Source organism: Vombatus ursinus, unplaced genomic scaffold (genome assembly GCF_900497805.2).
Source record: "Vombatus ursinus unplaced genomic scaffold, bare-nosed wombat genome assembly UNPS02014832.1, whole genome shotgun sequence".
NCBI lineage: Eukaryota > Metazoa > Chordata > Mammalia > Diprotodontia > Vombatidae > Vombatus > Vombatus ursinus.
In genome coordinates this window covers 76559475-76576465 of record NW_020954610.1, presented here as the reverse complement: position 1 = coordinate 76576465, position 16991 = coordinate 76559475, and the positions used below count along the sequence as shown (strand labels likewise).

Genomic DNA, 16991 nt, shown 5'->3' with positions numbered 1-16991 from the left:
CTTATCTTTTCTTTAATTAATACTTAAATGCATCCTTGGCTAGATCATATTTGCTGAGTAATGATGGATGGTTATTTAGAAATACAATATTCTATCTCTTTTCATCCTCATAACCATAAAAATGGTTGACTATTTCAAAATTCTCTGACTTGATTCTAGTGGAGAGGAATAAACATAATTCTTTTTCTTCAGAGTCATATCTTCCAAGGCTTTGCAATACTGGCCTTTGGGATATGATTTTTTTTAAAAGCCCAGTTTTTGGGGGAGAGATTTTACCTAAGTGAGGGGTGAGCACAGCAAGGACATTTCTGAAGATCAAGAGCAAGGTCAAATTTTGACAAAATCAAATGCATACCACTTAGCTTCTTACAAATTGCTCATTTTTTTGTTATTTTCTGTGCCCCTCTACCCAGAGATCTCATCAGTTGGGCACATTTTACAAATGATAAAAGTTTAATTGTGGGTTGATGGGCATTTTTCAAACCAGGGGATGTAAACCCTAGATGGGTTAAAAGAGTTCAAGGGAGTCAAAGAGATTCAAGCTGTGGTGCTCAAAAAATGTGCACCATGATTAGAAAATCAAGTCTCCAGTGGGCATATTATCCCAAACAAATCTCCCCTTATTGACAGCACCTACAATACTCTGCTTAATTACTTGCTTTGTTGGGGGAAGAGAGGTGGGCTCCTTATTCTACTGACAGCATCTGCTCTGCTTAATTACAGGCTTTTGTCTCCCTCCAGGGCTGGGGCTGAATTTCCTCTTACTCTGCAGCACAGCCGGGAAGACCTTTCAAACACAAACGATTAAGGAGTCCCAGGTCAAGGGAAGGTCTGAAGGAGGGCAGCTCTGCCTGGTCTGGCACTGACAGAAAGCAGCCTACCCACCCCAAGGGGGAACAGAGAACAGGGAGAAAATGAACAGGAGGCAAAGCACAGAAACTGACTGATTTTCCATGTCCTTCTAGAGTAGACCTGCAATCATGGTGTGGCTTCATTATCTGTGTTTGCAGTTATTTTCCAGCACACATCCATGTACAGAGTTTAAGCATGGAAACACACCCAAAGCCAAAGATAAAAATTTTGGATTATTCATCATTTTGGGGTACCTGTGTTTCTCTTCCCCTCCCTTAGTATGGATAGTCATGAATTGATTCTATTTTGCTTCCTATAACTTGTCCCATTCATTTACCAAGACACTCTGACAAGTTTTTCAATTGATGTTTAAAAGTTTCTGATTTATAAAAAATAAAATAAATATATATGTATATATGATTATATATAATATATAATAAATATAAAATATAAATAAATATACTGGTTGCAGCTGACAAATTCAAAATAACAAAGATAATACTAACAAAGAAAAACTGTAAGTATAAAACATACAGTCTATGGCCTCACAAAGGAGGGTGCTGTTCTCCATGGCTCCCACAAGTTACCTGAACCATTGGTATAATAGCTTCAGCTCACCTATTTTAGGTGTAGGATGTATATTACAAGAGGTGAGAAAATTTACCTCCTTCCCTTCTCTCTGTCTGTAACATCATATATGCTATTGCATTCAGTTGAGGTGTTGATTTTTTGCTGAACTGCTACTTTCAACACCACCTTCCCTCCACTCTGGCCCCTTCTCAGTTGTCAATTCTCTGTTCCAAAGAATAGCTCTCTGGGTAGGGGAGAGGTATACATTTGGGAATAATGGTGATTTAAAAATCAAAGATGCAATAATTATTCTGAAGAATATATCTTACTGCAAAATTACTCTGGGATGCATAATGGAGTGGTGTTGCTCCTTGGCTATCAGATGGAATGGTTCCCAACTTGTTTCTTTCCAAAAGAAGATGGACAATTTGCGCATGACCTAAAAATGTAAAAAAAAAAAAAAAAAAAAAAAGACATGGCTGTCATAGCAGGCCAGTAAGATTCAATGAATACATATGTATATATTCTAACATGGTTTGTTTTAAAAAGTGATTTGTTGAAAAATCAAGATTCCCATGTACAATGTCATAGTTTTTAAAATATCTAGATGTCATAGTGTTTTTTTCTCTTTTTAATAGATTTCAAATTATCTCGATTTGGAAAAAAAGTTAAATATGCATATTGGTTCAAATGTATGCTGCACTCCCTCCCTTCACCCCCTCAAATTTGGCTTATACAAAAACTTGAGCACAGCCTGTAATTACAATCTTAGTAAGAGAAGGATAACAAAGTAACCAAGACAACAATGTGAATGAGAGGAAGAGGATAGTGATGATAAAAATGCAGAAGCCTTCTTTATTTGAATTGGAAGAGATGTGGGAAAAACTTGCATGGTAGTTTTTTTTTACAAGATCATTTTGTTTCATTTACATAATTTCCTTTCTTTTTAAAGTGAGCTCATTTTTAGGGGTACAGTTTATATTCAGACCTATATTTGAACTAGTACAGTAAATCTCTAATATTTAAGGTAGCTGTTTCAAAGAATATCATTACGAAGGGGCAAATTGAAATTCTGTACTAAAGCTAGGGTTGTTAGATGAGCCAAGAAAATGTAGCACAAGTTTAAACAGAGATGGGATTTTATATGTGGTATCAGAGTTAGAAATGGACCAGTACGGAAGGTGTCAGCTTTTGACTCCTGGCCTGAAGAATAGCTAGCCTTCAGATGGTATATGAAAGAACAGTAGAAATTTATTACTGTGGAAAAGCTATATGGAAATTTTTATAATTTATTTTCTGGTAGTCTTCCAACTGTGTTTGCAGGAATTAAAGGTTAAAGCTAAGTCTTGTTAGCTTTTTTCCTTAATATTCTGGTAAAAGGTTTAAATTCTATAAAACATCGTAGAATTTCTCATTACTCCCCTAGTTTTCCAACGTAATTAAAATGAGATACTTGGAAATGTTACATTAGAAACATGCAGGAAAATGTATTGCTTGGTAATGTTCTAAGTTGATGAAATAGATCTTATGAGAAATATAAAGTAATAGAAATAAAGTTGAGGAAAATCTCATTTTTTGTATTGCAAAAGTCTTGGATTTTAGAATAAACTTTAACTTAAATTTTAGAAGCTGTAAATATTGAGAGACAGGATGGCTTAGTAGGAAAGTCCTAGATTCAGAGTCAAGAAAGAAGGAACCCTGATGTGATATTGAGTCCTCGCTCAACTATTCAGTAGACATATGGCTGAGCCTGAGCCAGGAGAAATGGAGATAACATATTGTACTCTCTACATCAGAAGGATGTTATGATGAGAATATGAGATAATATTCTTAAAAAGCTATATAAATTTGACTTGTTATTGAGATTGAATTCATTAATACATACCATACCAGCATGGTTTCTAGTCGATTAATCTCCTATCATTCTTTACTATTTTATATTGAGAGAATCAGACTAAAAGTTGCATGGTTCTCCAAAAGTGATCCAGTCCAGTGCCTATCTGAGCACAGGTTAACAAAATGACCTATGTTTAAACACTTCACCAACACATGGAGGCCTACTTTGTTAGGCAGCTAATTCCCTTTTTGGATGGCTCTAACTGTTCTTTATATTGAGCCCCATCACTTCCTTCTTGTAACTTTCACTCCTGGGTCCTATCTCTGCCCTTTGTGGCCAAGCACAATAAATCTAAATCCATTTCTAGCTGACAACTCTAAATAATTGAAAAAAGTGATCACCTCCCTCCTATATCTTTTCTTCTCTAAGCTAAACATTCTCAGTTCCTTCAAATGATTCGTACACACCATTCTGGTCATCCTCCTTTGGACATACTCCATCTTATCAATACCTCTCCTTAACTGTGGTGGACAAAATTCTTTGGATCCAACAACAGCCAGACCCTATGCAACAAATATTTGTTAAGTGTCTATTATGTATTTAGGAGACACTGGGGATGCAAAGATTAACTAACAGGCACGTTTTAAACTACTTTCTATGTGTCTAGCCTTGTGCTTGGCAGATACCCTGCCCTCAAGAACCTTACAACAAAATAACTATCACTTCCTTTGTTCTAGACTATACTTATGTCAACAGCCTAAGTTTTTATTAGCTCCCATCTTACATTGCTAACTTCCAGGGGTCTTTAAAGTCCAAGGTCTTTTTCACATGAACTGTGTTGCAACTTACCCCACTCCCACTTCTTTCCCCTCCCTAGACCGTCTCTTGTACTTGGGAGGCTGATTTTTTAAAACTTAAATGAAGAACTTTATAGGTATCTCTATTAAATGTCATTAGCATTGGTCCATAATATTATATAGCTTCCCTATTTCATTTTGGATCTTTGCTTTGATACCTATACCAGCTTTACATCACTGACAGACTTAATATGGGTGCCCTCCATTTCTTCATCCCAATCACTGATAAAATTCAGTATAGAGAACAAGGTCAGTGGCAAAGTCCTGAAGTATTCCACATTGATAGTAATTAATGCTTTTTAGAGCTAGACACTTAAAAACAGTATAAATCTCCCCAAGTCTACTTTCATTCAGCCCACATTACTCCATTTGGTTCACAAGAATATCATGAGAGACATGTCAGTCAGATGCTGCTGATTGGTCCCCATAGTCCCTGGCAAGAGGGATGGAGCAAGGCTGTGTCTAAGATGAGTGGTAACTGATCAGGAAGAGGGCTCCACCTTCCTCTATTTGGTTCACAAGAATATTATGAGAGATGTGTCAGTCAGAGGCTCCTGATTGGTCCCCACGGTCCCTGGAAAGAGAGATGGGGCAAGGCTGTATCTAAGATGACTAGTAACTGATCAGAAAAGAGAGTCCACTTAACAGACTTTAAAAAGAGCTATAAATTTTATTCTCATTCTTCTTCTCTCTGAGCATGACTCTTGGGACTCTGTGAATGTCTTAAGCTTAGGATGTATCAAATGCCTTGTTGATTTCTGTGTAGTTTCCATCAATCCCCAAATTTAGCAGTCTAGAAGCCCTAACCAAAAGTAAGCATAAAATAGCCATTTAAATGGCTAATAGTTGGTGACTAACATTCAAAGATGTTAATATCATAGTAAAATTTCACAATAATTTCAAGGAAGGTTAAGTTTAAATTAGAATAATGGGTCACTGGCCAATAAACCCAGTATTTGTGAGTATGTACAGGGTGCTCAACTGATATAATCCCCAGGTGGACTTTTGAGCATGCGTAGATGTTTTATAATTGGCTCCAGACTTCTAGCCATATGAAGAACCTCATTGAATTGGCTTATTATTAGGAAGTGGGGGTACATTCAAAAACCAGAACCTGATTGATCTTTTGGTGTGGGTTCTCCTTGACTGGAAACATTCCCAAAAGAGATAATGCCAAGACGAGAGCCTGGCTCATCTAAAGCAGAGCTGTGTTTGAAAATAATTGCTTTGCCTCATAATTTGTTCTTTTATTTTAGATGGAAGTCTTTCATTTTAGGTGGCTGTCTAGAAGTGAAGCCCAGCTGGGGTTCTGAAGCCAGCCTATCCAGCACCAATGCTCAGAGGAGTAAGGAGTAGCCTTCTAGCCCTAGACCATTGGTAGTTGAGACAGGGACTTATCTAGCAGCCCATGCCACATTTGAATCTGGACTCAGTAGGACCAAATCTATGCAGAAACTATATTAAGTCTTAACTCACTCACTCATTGTAAGAGCCAATTGACATTAACTAATTAAATGGAGCTGGGGTGTCAATCCCTGGTAGCTAACAGTAGGGCACCCAGGAATAGTGGTTTAAGACAATAACATTAGAGGAAAGAAAACCTCCCATCCCCTCGGGGTGCCCTTAAGAACACTAAGGGGATGCAGTCTTACTTAAAAAGTTAAAGTGAGCTCATAATACTCAAGGTGCCAGGACAGCTGCCATCTTAAGTGGGCATCATAATCCTCTTTACACTAGTCATCTGCTTCATAAACACTTTCTAGCACACGATTACATAATCTGAAGATAATATAAAAGTAGACTTCAACCCAGCCCTGGAAGAATTTTCATTATTTTCAAATTTGCTGACTCTCAACTAAATAAGATTTTCTTGTCTTTTGCTTTTCAGGCTTTTCTCAGAAACCTCATGATAGCTCCACTGGATCCAGACATATTCATTACCATATTAAAACAAATTTTAGCTGAAGGTAAGTAGTGCAGTGGATAGAGTGCTTGATCTGGAGTCAGGAAGATCTCTTAGAATTTGGTCTCAGACACTCACTGTGTAAACATGGATCTCTCAGCCTCATTCTTTATCTGAAAAATGGACATAATAATCACACCAACTTCCCAGGGTTATTATGAGGATAAAATACAATAATATATTTAAAGCTCTTTGCAAACCTTAGGGAGCTATATCAATACTGTATGTTATATTTACTTACATAATTTGTTGGTTTAGAAAGTGTGTATAAAAAAGGAAGTAGATTATGGGAGTATTTGGGGTTTTGGTGTAGGTCACTCCCAGTGATCCTCTTTAAATTTGGAAATTCCTCCTCTCCCCCCCTTTCTCCAACCCTAGTACAACATAGTAGTCAGTGGCAAAGATGACTTGGAACTTAATCTGCTCCCATTTCTCCCTTTCATCAGCAATTCCTTTCTCAGGGGTAATGTCACAAACAGCAAAAAAAAAAAAAAGAAAAAAAAAGAAAAAAAAAAGGGGTAGGTGAGTAATTATTGATCTACCAGGAGTGGCAAAGATATTTCGTGATAAAAGAAAAAGCTACCCATACCCTAACAAAACAAACACAAAGATCCTCAATATTTTAAAAGGGAAAATCAGTTTTCGTTAATAGTATTCACACCATATAGACAAGGGATTTAAAGAACATCAGTAGTTGGTGTATTTCCATCCACTAGGTGGCACCATAGTGCTCAATGTGGTAGGTCTAGAGTCAGAAAAACCCAGTTCAAATTTGACCTCAGACACTTACTAATTGTGTGACAAGTTACTTAACCTCTGTCTGCCTCAGTTTCCTCAACTATAAAGTGGGATGACAATAATAGCACCTACCTTCCAGGGCTGTTGTGAGGATCAAATGAGATAATAATTATAAAGTACTTAGCACAGTACCTGGCACATAGTAGACACTTAATAAATGCTTGTTTCCTTCCCTCCGAGTATTCCAATTTAAGTGTAATGGGGTAATCAAGGGAGCCTCCCTTCAATTTGCAGGACCGGGGCACTACTCATGGAACTGAACTTGTCTCCTTGTTCCCTTTTTTTTGTGGGGGCGGGGCGTCCTATGCTCTGGACTTTTGTTAAAGGACATTCAGGATTGGTCTCCATGGTCACTAGCAAGAAGCACAGGGAGGTCTGTGTCTAAGATGACTGGCAACTGAGCAGGAAGAGGGGGCCACTCAGTAGACTTGAATTTTCACACTCACTCTTCCCTACTCAGAGCATGACTCTTGGGACTCCGCAAGCCGACGATTAGATTTCCAGTGATTGAGGGGGAAGGAGAAGGAATCTCTCCCTTCTCCTTTTCCCTAGTAGCAGCTGTGGCTGGCAAGTTCCCCAGCAGCAGCAACTCTAGAGGCTGCACGATGGTTTCTTTGGCATCTTTCTTCTTGCTATATCTTCCTCCTTCTTAACCCAATCTCCTGCCTCCTAGGAAGTCTGTCCCAAGTCAAATATCCAAGGCTGCAAGAGCTTGGATAATCTGGGGAAAATGACCTGACCAGCTGGAAGCTCTCTGGCTCTCTGCTCTCCCATGCTCATTGAGCAGGGCTCAGAAGACAAGTTATAGCAGTAAAGATACACACAACAGTTCTTAGCAAGGGAGTCTTCCTGCTCTTCTGACACTGTTTGAAAATCCTGCTTTTAGAGGTAGCATTGAGGATTTAGTTCTTTTCATATTTTAGGATAAAATTTCCCTCTAATAGAAAGTAAGCTTAAGGGCAGGGACTATTTGGGTTTTGTCTTTGTATCTCCAACACCGAGCATAGTGCCTGGTATCTAGAAAATGTTTAATAAATATGTAATATTCAATCGAGTTGAAGAAAGACTCGGGCACATCCGGTCCAGGGGAAGGATCTCTGGGCTTTGTTCAAAGTTGTACAACTGAGATCTCCTCACAAGGATAGGCCAAGGGAAGTGGGAAAAAAGAAACAGGCATCTAGTGTTATGCGCTTCTTGATTAATTCAACTTTTTGTCTACCCCAAGAAAATAAAGCACATTTTATTTCATGCAAAAATGCTTCCCAACTAAGCCTGTTCACTTTCTCATTTTATAGATCAGAAAATTGAGGTCCAGAGGGGTTAAATGGGTAGTGAGTGGCTAATGGAGGATCTGAATCCAGTTGCTTTGACTCTGTCCAGGGTGCCACATTGTGACTCTTGAGGCTTGCACAGGGTTACTTAGGTAGCAAGTGGCTAAGTGAGGATTTGAATCCAGTTCCTCTGACTCTAACCAGGGCCTCCAAGACACTCAAAGTTGCTAAGGTGCCTTTGGGGACAGGAAGGGTTAGGATTTTAAAGCCAAAGAAAACAACATAGGAGGGAGTGTTAAAAGCAATTGTTTATCTTTCCATTACACTGTAAGCTCCCTGAGGGCAGGGACTGTCTTTTTCTTTTTAGTACAGTGCCTGGCACATAGCAAGTACTTAATGTTTATTGAACTGAATCTTAATTTTTTTTCTTCCCAAAAAGGTGAGAGAAATAATCTAGGTAATTTTCCTCAGCTGCATCTCAGCTGAAGAAAAGGACATTTTAAGGCAGTGACCCATGCAGTTTGTGCCTCTCAGGATTCTCTCTTGTCCTACAAATCCTACCCAAAGTTACCAAAACTTTAGAAAAAAATATTTTCTCCTCCAAAATATACTGATGGAAAGAAAGTTTAGGGCTACCACTTGTGAGTGGTAGATCTCAGGCAAATCATTGTAGTTCTCTAGTGCCTCAGTTTCCGCATTTGTAACATGCAAAGGTTTGTATAAAATAATATCTAAGGTAATTTCCACCTCTGTGAATTTGTGGCTTTCCAAAAGTTACACATGTACTAGTATTGACAAGGGAATCTGGAACTTCATTGATCGGCATTTACAGCCTTATCTCCTCAGTTAAAGACTGAAGTATCTTTAAAGTGGGACATACTCCTGCTTTGTGAGAATCCAGAAGATTCTGCTTACAGAATTTCCATATAGTGTCTAAACAAACACTCTTCATTTGTCAGGAATGCCTGCAGATGGGGGAGGCCAAGCCTAGCCAAGGTCTTGGGAGGTTGGCTTTAGCTTAGCTTGTGATGGATGCCTTTTGAAAAGCAGAGGCTCAGATGACAAGCTTACGCTCTCTGGCAGACAAGGATGCTCTACCACTGCTGCCTGACTCTTACTCATACAGCTGTTTACAAGTTGAAAAATCTAGATAAATCGTGTGTTAGTAATCATCATTGGAAACTTCCATTGCCATCTTAGTAACAACAACAACAAAATTCAAAATTATTTCTGCTTTTATTCCATTAATGCTAGCCTCTGACCCTGGAATGAAACCGCCTCTAAAACAGCCATTCTAGAATCAACAAATGCAAGGATGTTCTTCCTGGGGATTAATAATAGCTTGTATTTATATATTTCTTTAAGCCTGGCCAAGTGCTTTACTTACATTTTCTCATTTGGCCCTCATTACAATCTTGTTTGGTAGAAGCCATAATTATCCCCGTGTCACAGATAAGGAAAATGAGGCCAAGAAGTTAAATGACTTATGCAGGTCACACAACTTCTAAATGCCTGTTTGGAGGGGTCAAACCTGGGTCTTTGAGGCTCTGATCATAACACTCCATTCACTATGTATACTGCCTCTGATTCATCAATATCTTTCGAGTTAGAAGTCTCCCACTGTAGCAAGCTACCAACAAGGCTGCCAATGTTTTATTGCCTCAATACACAGAAAGCCAAAAATCTGAAAGAAAAAAAAAACAAACCACTATCGCCACCCAGGGACCTATGCTTAACGTTAGTGCTCTATTAAGAGCTGGTATCTACCAAATTTATTATGATGGTCAGAGTCTGGTTGGGACCTATTACCCTGCCTTCCTACCACAGAGGAAAGTTTGTGATATTCTATTGAAAACTGGGTCTATTTTGTTGCTTCTATTTCCATGGAAAATCAACAAAAGATTCTGTGTTGTTCTATTTCCCCAAGAGGAAAAGCGTTTTTATCAATTATTTGGGGTTTATTTTAACATGAACTTATAGTCTTGCTTCTTGTCTACAAGGTTATGATAAAGGAAACAAACAGAATGCAAACAAAAGAAAGGGAATAAGTAAATAGTCAGAAGGTATTATCCTTGGCAACTATGCATGAGATTACATGACATAAATTGGTGGTTTCAGAACCAGTTCCCAGGAAACATGACTTGTAGGAATGAGTACAAGTTGTTCAGCAGAGGCAAAAGACCTAAAATGGATCTGAAGTCTGCATTTCCAGTGCAGAGAACTGTTACAGGTCAGGAGGCTGGCGGCACTAGAGAAACAGTCTGTTCTGATAGCATGGTTGGGTAAGAGAAACAAGATTCAAAATGATTTGGTTAAATAGTATTTGTGGGCCAAAACCAACAAGATGAAATTTAACACAGAAGAAAAGTTCAGCATTTAGGTTTGAAATAGTGAATTATATAACATAGGATGAGAGAAACTGGGAGCCATTTATATGGGAAAAAAAATGGGAGAGAAGTTCAGTTAGTCACAAGCTCAATAAGCAATGAAGTATGAGACAGCTACAGGAAAAAAAATGAAATATAGTATACTATGTAATAATTCCATTGCATTCTGTTTTGGTCAAACCACAGTTGGAATACTGCATCTCATTCTGGCATCACATTTCAAGAAGTTTCCAAAGCAAGGAAAGCGAGATGTTGAGAAATCTTGCCATCCTGTCATTAACCAGTATGGTGCACTGGTAGGAGCTTGGGGGTGGGAGGGCGCAACAGACTTTGGTTCAAGTCTGGTTCCACAACTCATTTGGTCTTGGATGGCCCCCCTCATCCTCAAGTCCTATCATTCACATACCTTCTGCCATCATCTCCTCTTCCACTCCTGCCTCTGATGATGAAGTTCCTTACCAAGGACAACCCCACTACCTGCTCAAGTGATCCCATTCCATTCTCCAACAGACTGCCCCCTCTGTCATTCCCACTCTATCACTTATTTTCAATCTCTCCCTGACCATCAGGCTCATTTTCTGCCTACAAACATGCCCATGGCCCTCACTTGAGCCTTCTATCTCCACTGACTGTTGTCCTGTGTCTCTTCTGGCCATGTCTCAGTCCTCGTTCTCCTTGACCTCTCTGCAGCTGTGCCACTGTTGATCACTCTCTCCTCCTTGATCCTCTCCTCTCTAGGTTTTTGGCATAATACTCTCTCCCAGTCCTCCTCCAATCTCTCAAAACTGTTCCTTCTCAGTCTCCTTTGCTGGATCCTTAACCAGATTACACCTTCTATCTAGAGGTGTCCCACAGGGTTCTGTCCTGGGCTCTCTTATCTTTTCCTTCTACACTAACTTGTGAACTACTTCACTTGTGGAATACCTATCAACTCCTATGGACTTAATTACCATTTCTATGCTGGTGAATCTCAAATCTACCTTTCCTGCCCCAGCCTCTTTGCTGACTTCCAATATTGCATCTCCAACTGCTTTCAGACATCTCCAACCAGGTGTCAAGTAGACAGCTTAAAACCAAACATGTCTAAAACAGAACTCATTGTCTTTCTCCCTAAACCCTCCCTTCCTTCTATAGTCTCTTTTACTGTAGAAGGTGACATCATCCTCCCAGTCTCTCATCTCAGGCTCACAACCTAGGAGTCATCCTGTATTCCTGGCTATCTCTCATATCCCATATCCAATCTGTTTTTACCAAGACCCATTAATTTTACTTTTGTAGCATTTCTCAAATCCTCCCCTTTCTCTCCTATCTGCCTCAGTTACCTGAACTGTAAAATGGGGATAGTAATAGAATCTGCCTCCCGAGGTTGTTGTGAGGATCAAATGAGATAATATTTCTAAAAGCTAAGTATGGTGCCTGGCACATAGTAGGTGCTTAATAAATGCATTTCCTTCCTTCTGTATTTTAGAAGCAATTAAGTAGTACAGCGGATAGAGCACTGGGCCTGGAAGTGAAGAAGACCAGAGTTCAAATACAATCTTAGACACTTAGTAACTGTGTAACCTTGGGCAAGTCACTTAACCTCTGTTTGCCTTAGTTTCTTCAACTGTAAAATGAGGATAGTAATAGTACCTACCTCCTGTGAGGATCAAATAAGATATTAATTGTAAAGTGTAGTGCCTAGCACATATCAGGCATTATATAAATGCTAGCTGCTATTATGTATGTATGTAAATATGTATGTGTGCATATATGTATGTATGTATGAGCAATAAATAATGATTATGACAACAATGTTCTCAAGCTCTCAGTTCAGTTAAATATAGAGATCTGGTGTTGAATTTAAAATGAGTGCGAGAAGTTATATTGTAGGGGACAAATTCCTATCATTTTACCTTAAACTGTAGTTCCACAAAACACTTTTTTCCCAACTAAGTAGGCCTTCTTTCCACAAATCTGGCTTGCATAAAATCTGAGTATAGTCTATAACTGATATTATTTTTCAATATGTACCCATATATTTTTCCCTTTCAAAGAAATCCCATTTGGGGGATCAGCCTATATCAAGGGGCAGCCTTTGAAAGAAGGACTCAGCATGAATCCATCGAAACGTTAAACATGGCAACGGGCAGGAGCTTTGCTGGGCGAGAGGTAAGAGGAAGAACAACATACACTGGTGTTTTAATTCTTATTAAACTTACCAAGTAGGGCAGCCCAGTGAAGGGGTGTCCTAAATAAGTTATCATAAGACGTGATGTTACAGCTTTCATAGGAGGTCAAAACGTCAACCACCGTCACATTGCCGTCAGCAACTGCGAAGTGAAGAGGTGTCCGCCCTTCGTAATCCTGCCAGTTCAGCAAAGATTCAGTGGGAGCAGCATCCTGTGTTTAAACAAACAGAAACTTGAGGCACACATGGAATACTGACTAAATCTTCTGAGTAGGCACTATCTTTTTTGCCTTTCTTTGTATTCCTAGTGCTTATCACAGTGCCTGGCACATAGTAGGCACTTAATGAATGTTTGTTGACTGACTATTGACTGACACATATAACTACAAATGCTTTATTGTTTGCCGCTAAAGAGCCTTCTATTATCCTTTCTTTAGTATTAGCATTAAATAATAATGATAACAGCCAACAATAACAATAACAACTAGTATTGATACAGTGTTTTAATGTTTGCAAAGCACTTTATATATGTTATCTCATTTGACTCTCACAACTCCTTGAGGTATGTGTTATTATTGCTCCCATTATGCACAGATGAGGAAACTGAGACTGGGAGAAGTTGAGGGACTTGAGTGAGTGTTAAATGGCTAGTAAGTTTCTGAGGCAGGATCTTCCTGATTCCAAGTCCCAAACTGTAGTCACTGTGCCACTCAGTTGCTTTTAAGTCTGAAGAACAGAGCTTAAGAACATACTCTCACCTCTAAAACTACTTTATCTTTTCAAAATGTAGACCTGGACCTCTGCTGCTGATGGAGTGTGTGTGCCCAGGGTGGAGCACACCCCATCTGAAGTGGCATGACTGAGGCCATCCCTTGGCAGAACTTACAAGGGGATGATTCTTATAATTAAGACGTTAGCAAAGAATAGCTGAAAGATATAACCCTTTTCTAGAAATGTCTGTCTTTTAAAAATAAAGTTTTCCTGAAGGCTTAAAAACAACGGAATTAATTCAATTCGACAAACATTTATTAATCCCTCACAAATGATATAATGTATGTAAAGTGTTTTACAAGCCTTGAAGCACCAAAAGAAAATGAAATTTGATTTAACAACAACAACAAAAAAAGAGTTAAGCTACTGTTGTGGAGATTGCAGGAGTGTAAGTATTAGATGAAATCCCTGAAAAGCAGATTTTTTAATTCAACCAACATTCATTAAGTACTTACTGGGTAGAGCACTGTGGTAAGCATTGGAGAGATATTAGACTTTTAAGTGAGGAATAGACTTTTGCATCCCCAGCTTTTGTATCTCCAACATGCACATATTGTTGCTTAATTGGTTTAGTTCCGTTCCGTTCTTCATGACCCCATTTGGGGTTTTCTTGCCAATGATACTGGAGCGGTTTGCCATTTCCTTCTCTAGCTCCTTTTACAGATGAGGAAGCTGAGGCAAACAGGGTTAAGTGACTTGCCCAGGGTCACACACCTAGGAAGTATCTGAGGCCAGATTTGAACTCAGGAAGATGAGTTTTCCTGACTTAGCCCCAGCTCTCTATCCACTGTGCCACTAGCTGTCCATCATATAGGTGCTCAATAAATGTTTATTTGTTGATTAATCCCTGCCATAATGGAATATACAATCTAGAGTCAAGTAAAGAAGCATTTATTAAGTACCTACTATGTACACATGGTAGATGGTTAATGTTGATTGATTGATTGACAGGCACTGGGCAAAGCATTGGGGATACAAAGAAAGGCCACCCCATCACTCCAAATGGTCCCTGCTATCGAGGAATTTACAGACTAATGAGGCAGACAACATGAAAATAACTGTATACAAACAAGATATAGGCAGGATAAACTGGAGGTGAACAGAAGAAGAAAGTACTAACATTAAAGAAGTATTAGGAAAGACTTCTTGCGGAAGGTAGGATTTTGGATGAGATTTATAAGAAGTCAGAGAAATTAGCAGGTGGAGAAAAAGAGGGAGAGAATTCCCAACATGGGGGACAGCCAGCCAGTCAGTGAAAATGCCTGGAGTCTGAAGACGGTGTCTTCTGTGTGAGGAACAGCAAGGAAGCCAGCATCACTGGAAGGCAGAGTCTGCACAGGGAAGGAAGATAGAAAAAAGCTGGAAAGGGAGGAAGGGGCCGGGTTAGGACACATGCACAGATAGTTATGATACAAAGTAATATAGGATCAGTATATATTGCAGCAGGAGAGGCAGTGTGGACTAGTGGATAGACAGAAAGCTGACTTTGGAATCAGGAAGCCCTGAGTTCAAGTCTCACTTCTGACACATCCTGGGGAAATCATGTTACTTCTTTCAACCTCTAGCTTGAAAGACTAAGTCACTGATCTGCACTGGGAGTGAGGAGTTTCCTCACTGACCACTCCCAGACAATGATGAAATCACAGCTCAGCTGGAGAGAAAATGAAGTGGATAAGAGAGATACAAAGAAAGTGGGTGGGAAGCATGAGCCAAGAAGGGCAAAGAGGCAGAACACTGTGCATTGGGAACATCAAACAGTTATAGATACAAAATCTCAGGCTTCCAAGGCACGACACCTTTCCAGGGGTTTCAAATAAACTACTCTAAGGAGCTGACATTTTAAAGTTTTCAAATTTTATATATATACACACACATACGTATATGTGTGTGTATGTATGCATATGTATATATCTACATACATATGTATCTATATATATGTATATGTATATCTGCACATGTGTCTTTTTCTTCTCCTGCTATTTTACCTCCCTGGAAATCCCCCTTCCTCCTGTCCTGATTGGTGGCTCTCTCCCAACCATTTTAGGAAGGACCCCAGTCTTCTTTAGGAAGGTCCTCTCCCTCTCCCTCTCTGCTCAGTATTAAAATGGGAGTATACCCCACTGAATAACTACCCACTGTACTGTATACTGTGTGAATCTCGGCTGAAGATTCCTGAATGGGGATGTGACCACATGAATAGGCCGCTTGTCATCTGGCCATGATGATTCTAGAATTTGGTATCAGATCAACTCGAGGACTAGCCATGATTCCAGAGGACTGATGACGAAGCATGTTACCCACCTCCTGACAGGGGTGATGGACTAAATATACAGAATGAGACACACTTTTTTTTGAATATGGCCAAATTTATTTGACTATACATATTTGTTATAAGAGTTTCACTTCTCTTTTTTTTTTCTTTTTTTCCCCAATGGAGGGATGATGGGGGGGGAGAAAATAGAATTTTGTTCATTAAAAGTACATTAAAAAATTTGGAACCAAATATTTCCTCCTAATAAAAAATCACCACAGTCTTCTTTATACAATAGTTCAATGCTGACCCCCATGTGCTCCTAGAGAAGCAAAGGAAAAATCTTTTTTTTCTCCACACCTAGGCTATCAAGCATCATCCCAAGAATAAAAAGGAAAATAGAGTTCAATGTCATTAACTGTGCTCTAATATCAAAAGAGAGATTTTAATAGAAAAATATATACTCACCAGGATACATCTGACAGTATGGACAGCACTAGGATCTTTGTGGTTAGCTGCCCAATGAAGTGGGATCTTTCCTTCAATATCAGGGATTCCAATATTGGAATCATGTTTTATTAGAAGCTTCACATGCTCTGGGTTATTGTAATAGGCACTCCAATGCAGAGCAGTTTGCTAGAGATGTAAAAAAAGGTATGTATAGGTATAAAGCTTATATCCATTTGTTTTTAAATGGAAAGGGCATTGGACCTTATTTCTGAATAATTACTTTAAAAGAAACAAGCAACTTGCCAACAAATTTAATACATGGTTTATGACGTTTATGAGTTATTACATAAGATCATAGATTTAGCACTAGAAGGGGCCACGCAATGGTCATACAATTCAACCCTCTCATTTGACTAGTGAGGAAACTATTTGTTCAAGACCTTAGTGGGTTACAGAAAACCCTTCTTAATAAGACTAAGCCCCCTGTTTGTGCCTTTGATCTCATCCCTTCTCCTATCCTCCCTTTCCCCCATTAAAATTTCAGTTCTCCCATTCTACTGGCTCTTTCCATTTTGCTTATAAACATGTTCAGGTCTCCACCATTAGAAAGCCTCCACTTGATCTTGCCATCCTCTGAAGCTAATGCCCTCTCTTTCCAGCCCTTGCAAAACTCCTGGAGTCATCTACATGCAATGCTTCCATTTCATTATATCCCACTCAATACTGAAATCCCTACAATCTGGCTTCTGAGTCCTCTCTGCTGAAACTGCTCTATTGAAAGGTCCCAGTGACTTTGCAGTTTCAAAAGCCAGTG

General features: G+C 39.1%; 1 protein-coding gene across 2 annotated transcripts in view; it reads right to left on the bottom strand.

Moving 5' to 3' along the window:
* Positions 1-16991, bottom strand: part of LOC114025749 (inversin-like) — a 223771-nt gene that overhangs the window by 72606 nt on the left and 134174 nt on the right. For both annotated transcript variants that reach the window (XM_027839236.1, XM_027839238.1), the window contains exons 5-7: positions 16196-16363; positions 12737-12917; positions 1752-1861 (exon numbers count right to left, since the gene is read on the bottom strand). In XM_027839236.1, the coding sequence (XP_027695037.1) occupies positions 1752-1861; positions 12737-12917; positions 16196-16363 (459 nt within the window). The remainder of the gene's footprint in view (positions 1-1751; positions 1862-12736; positions 12918-16195; positions 16364-16991) is intronic.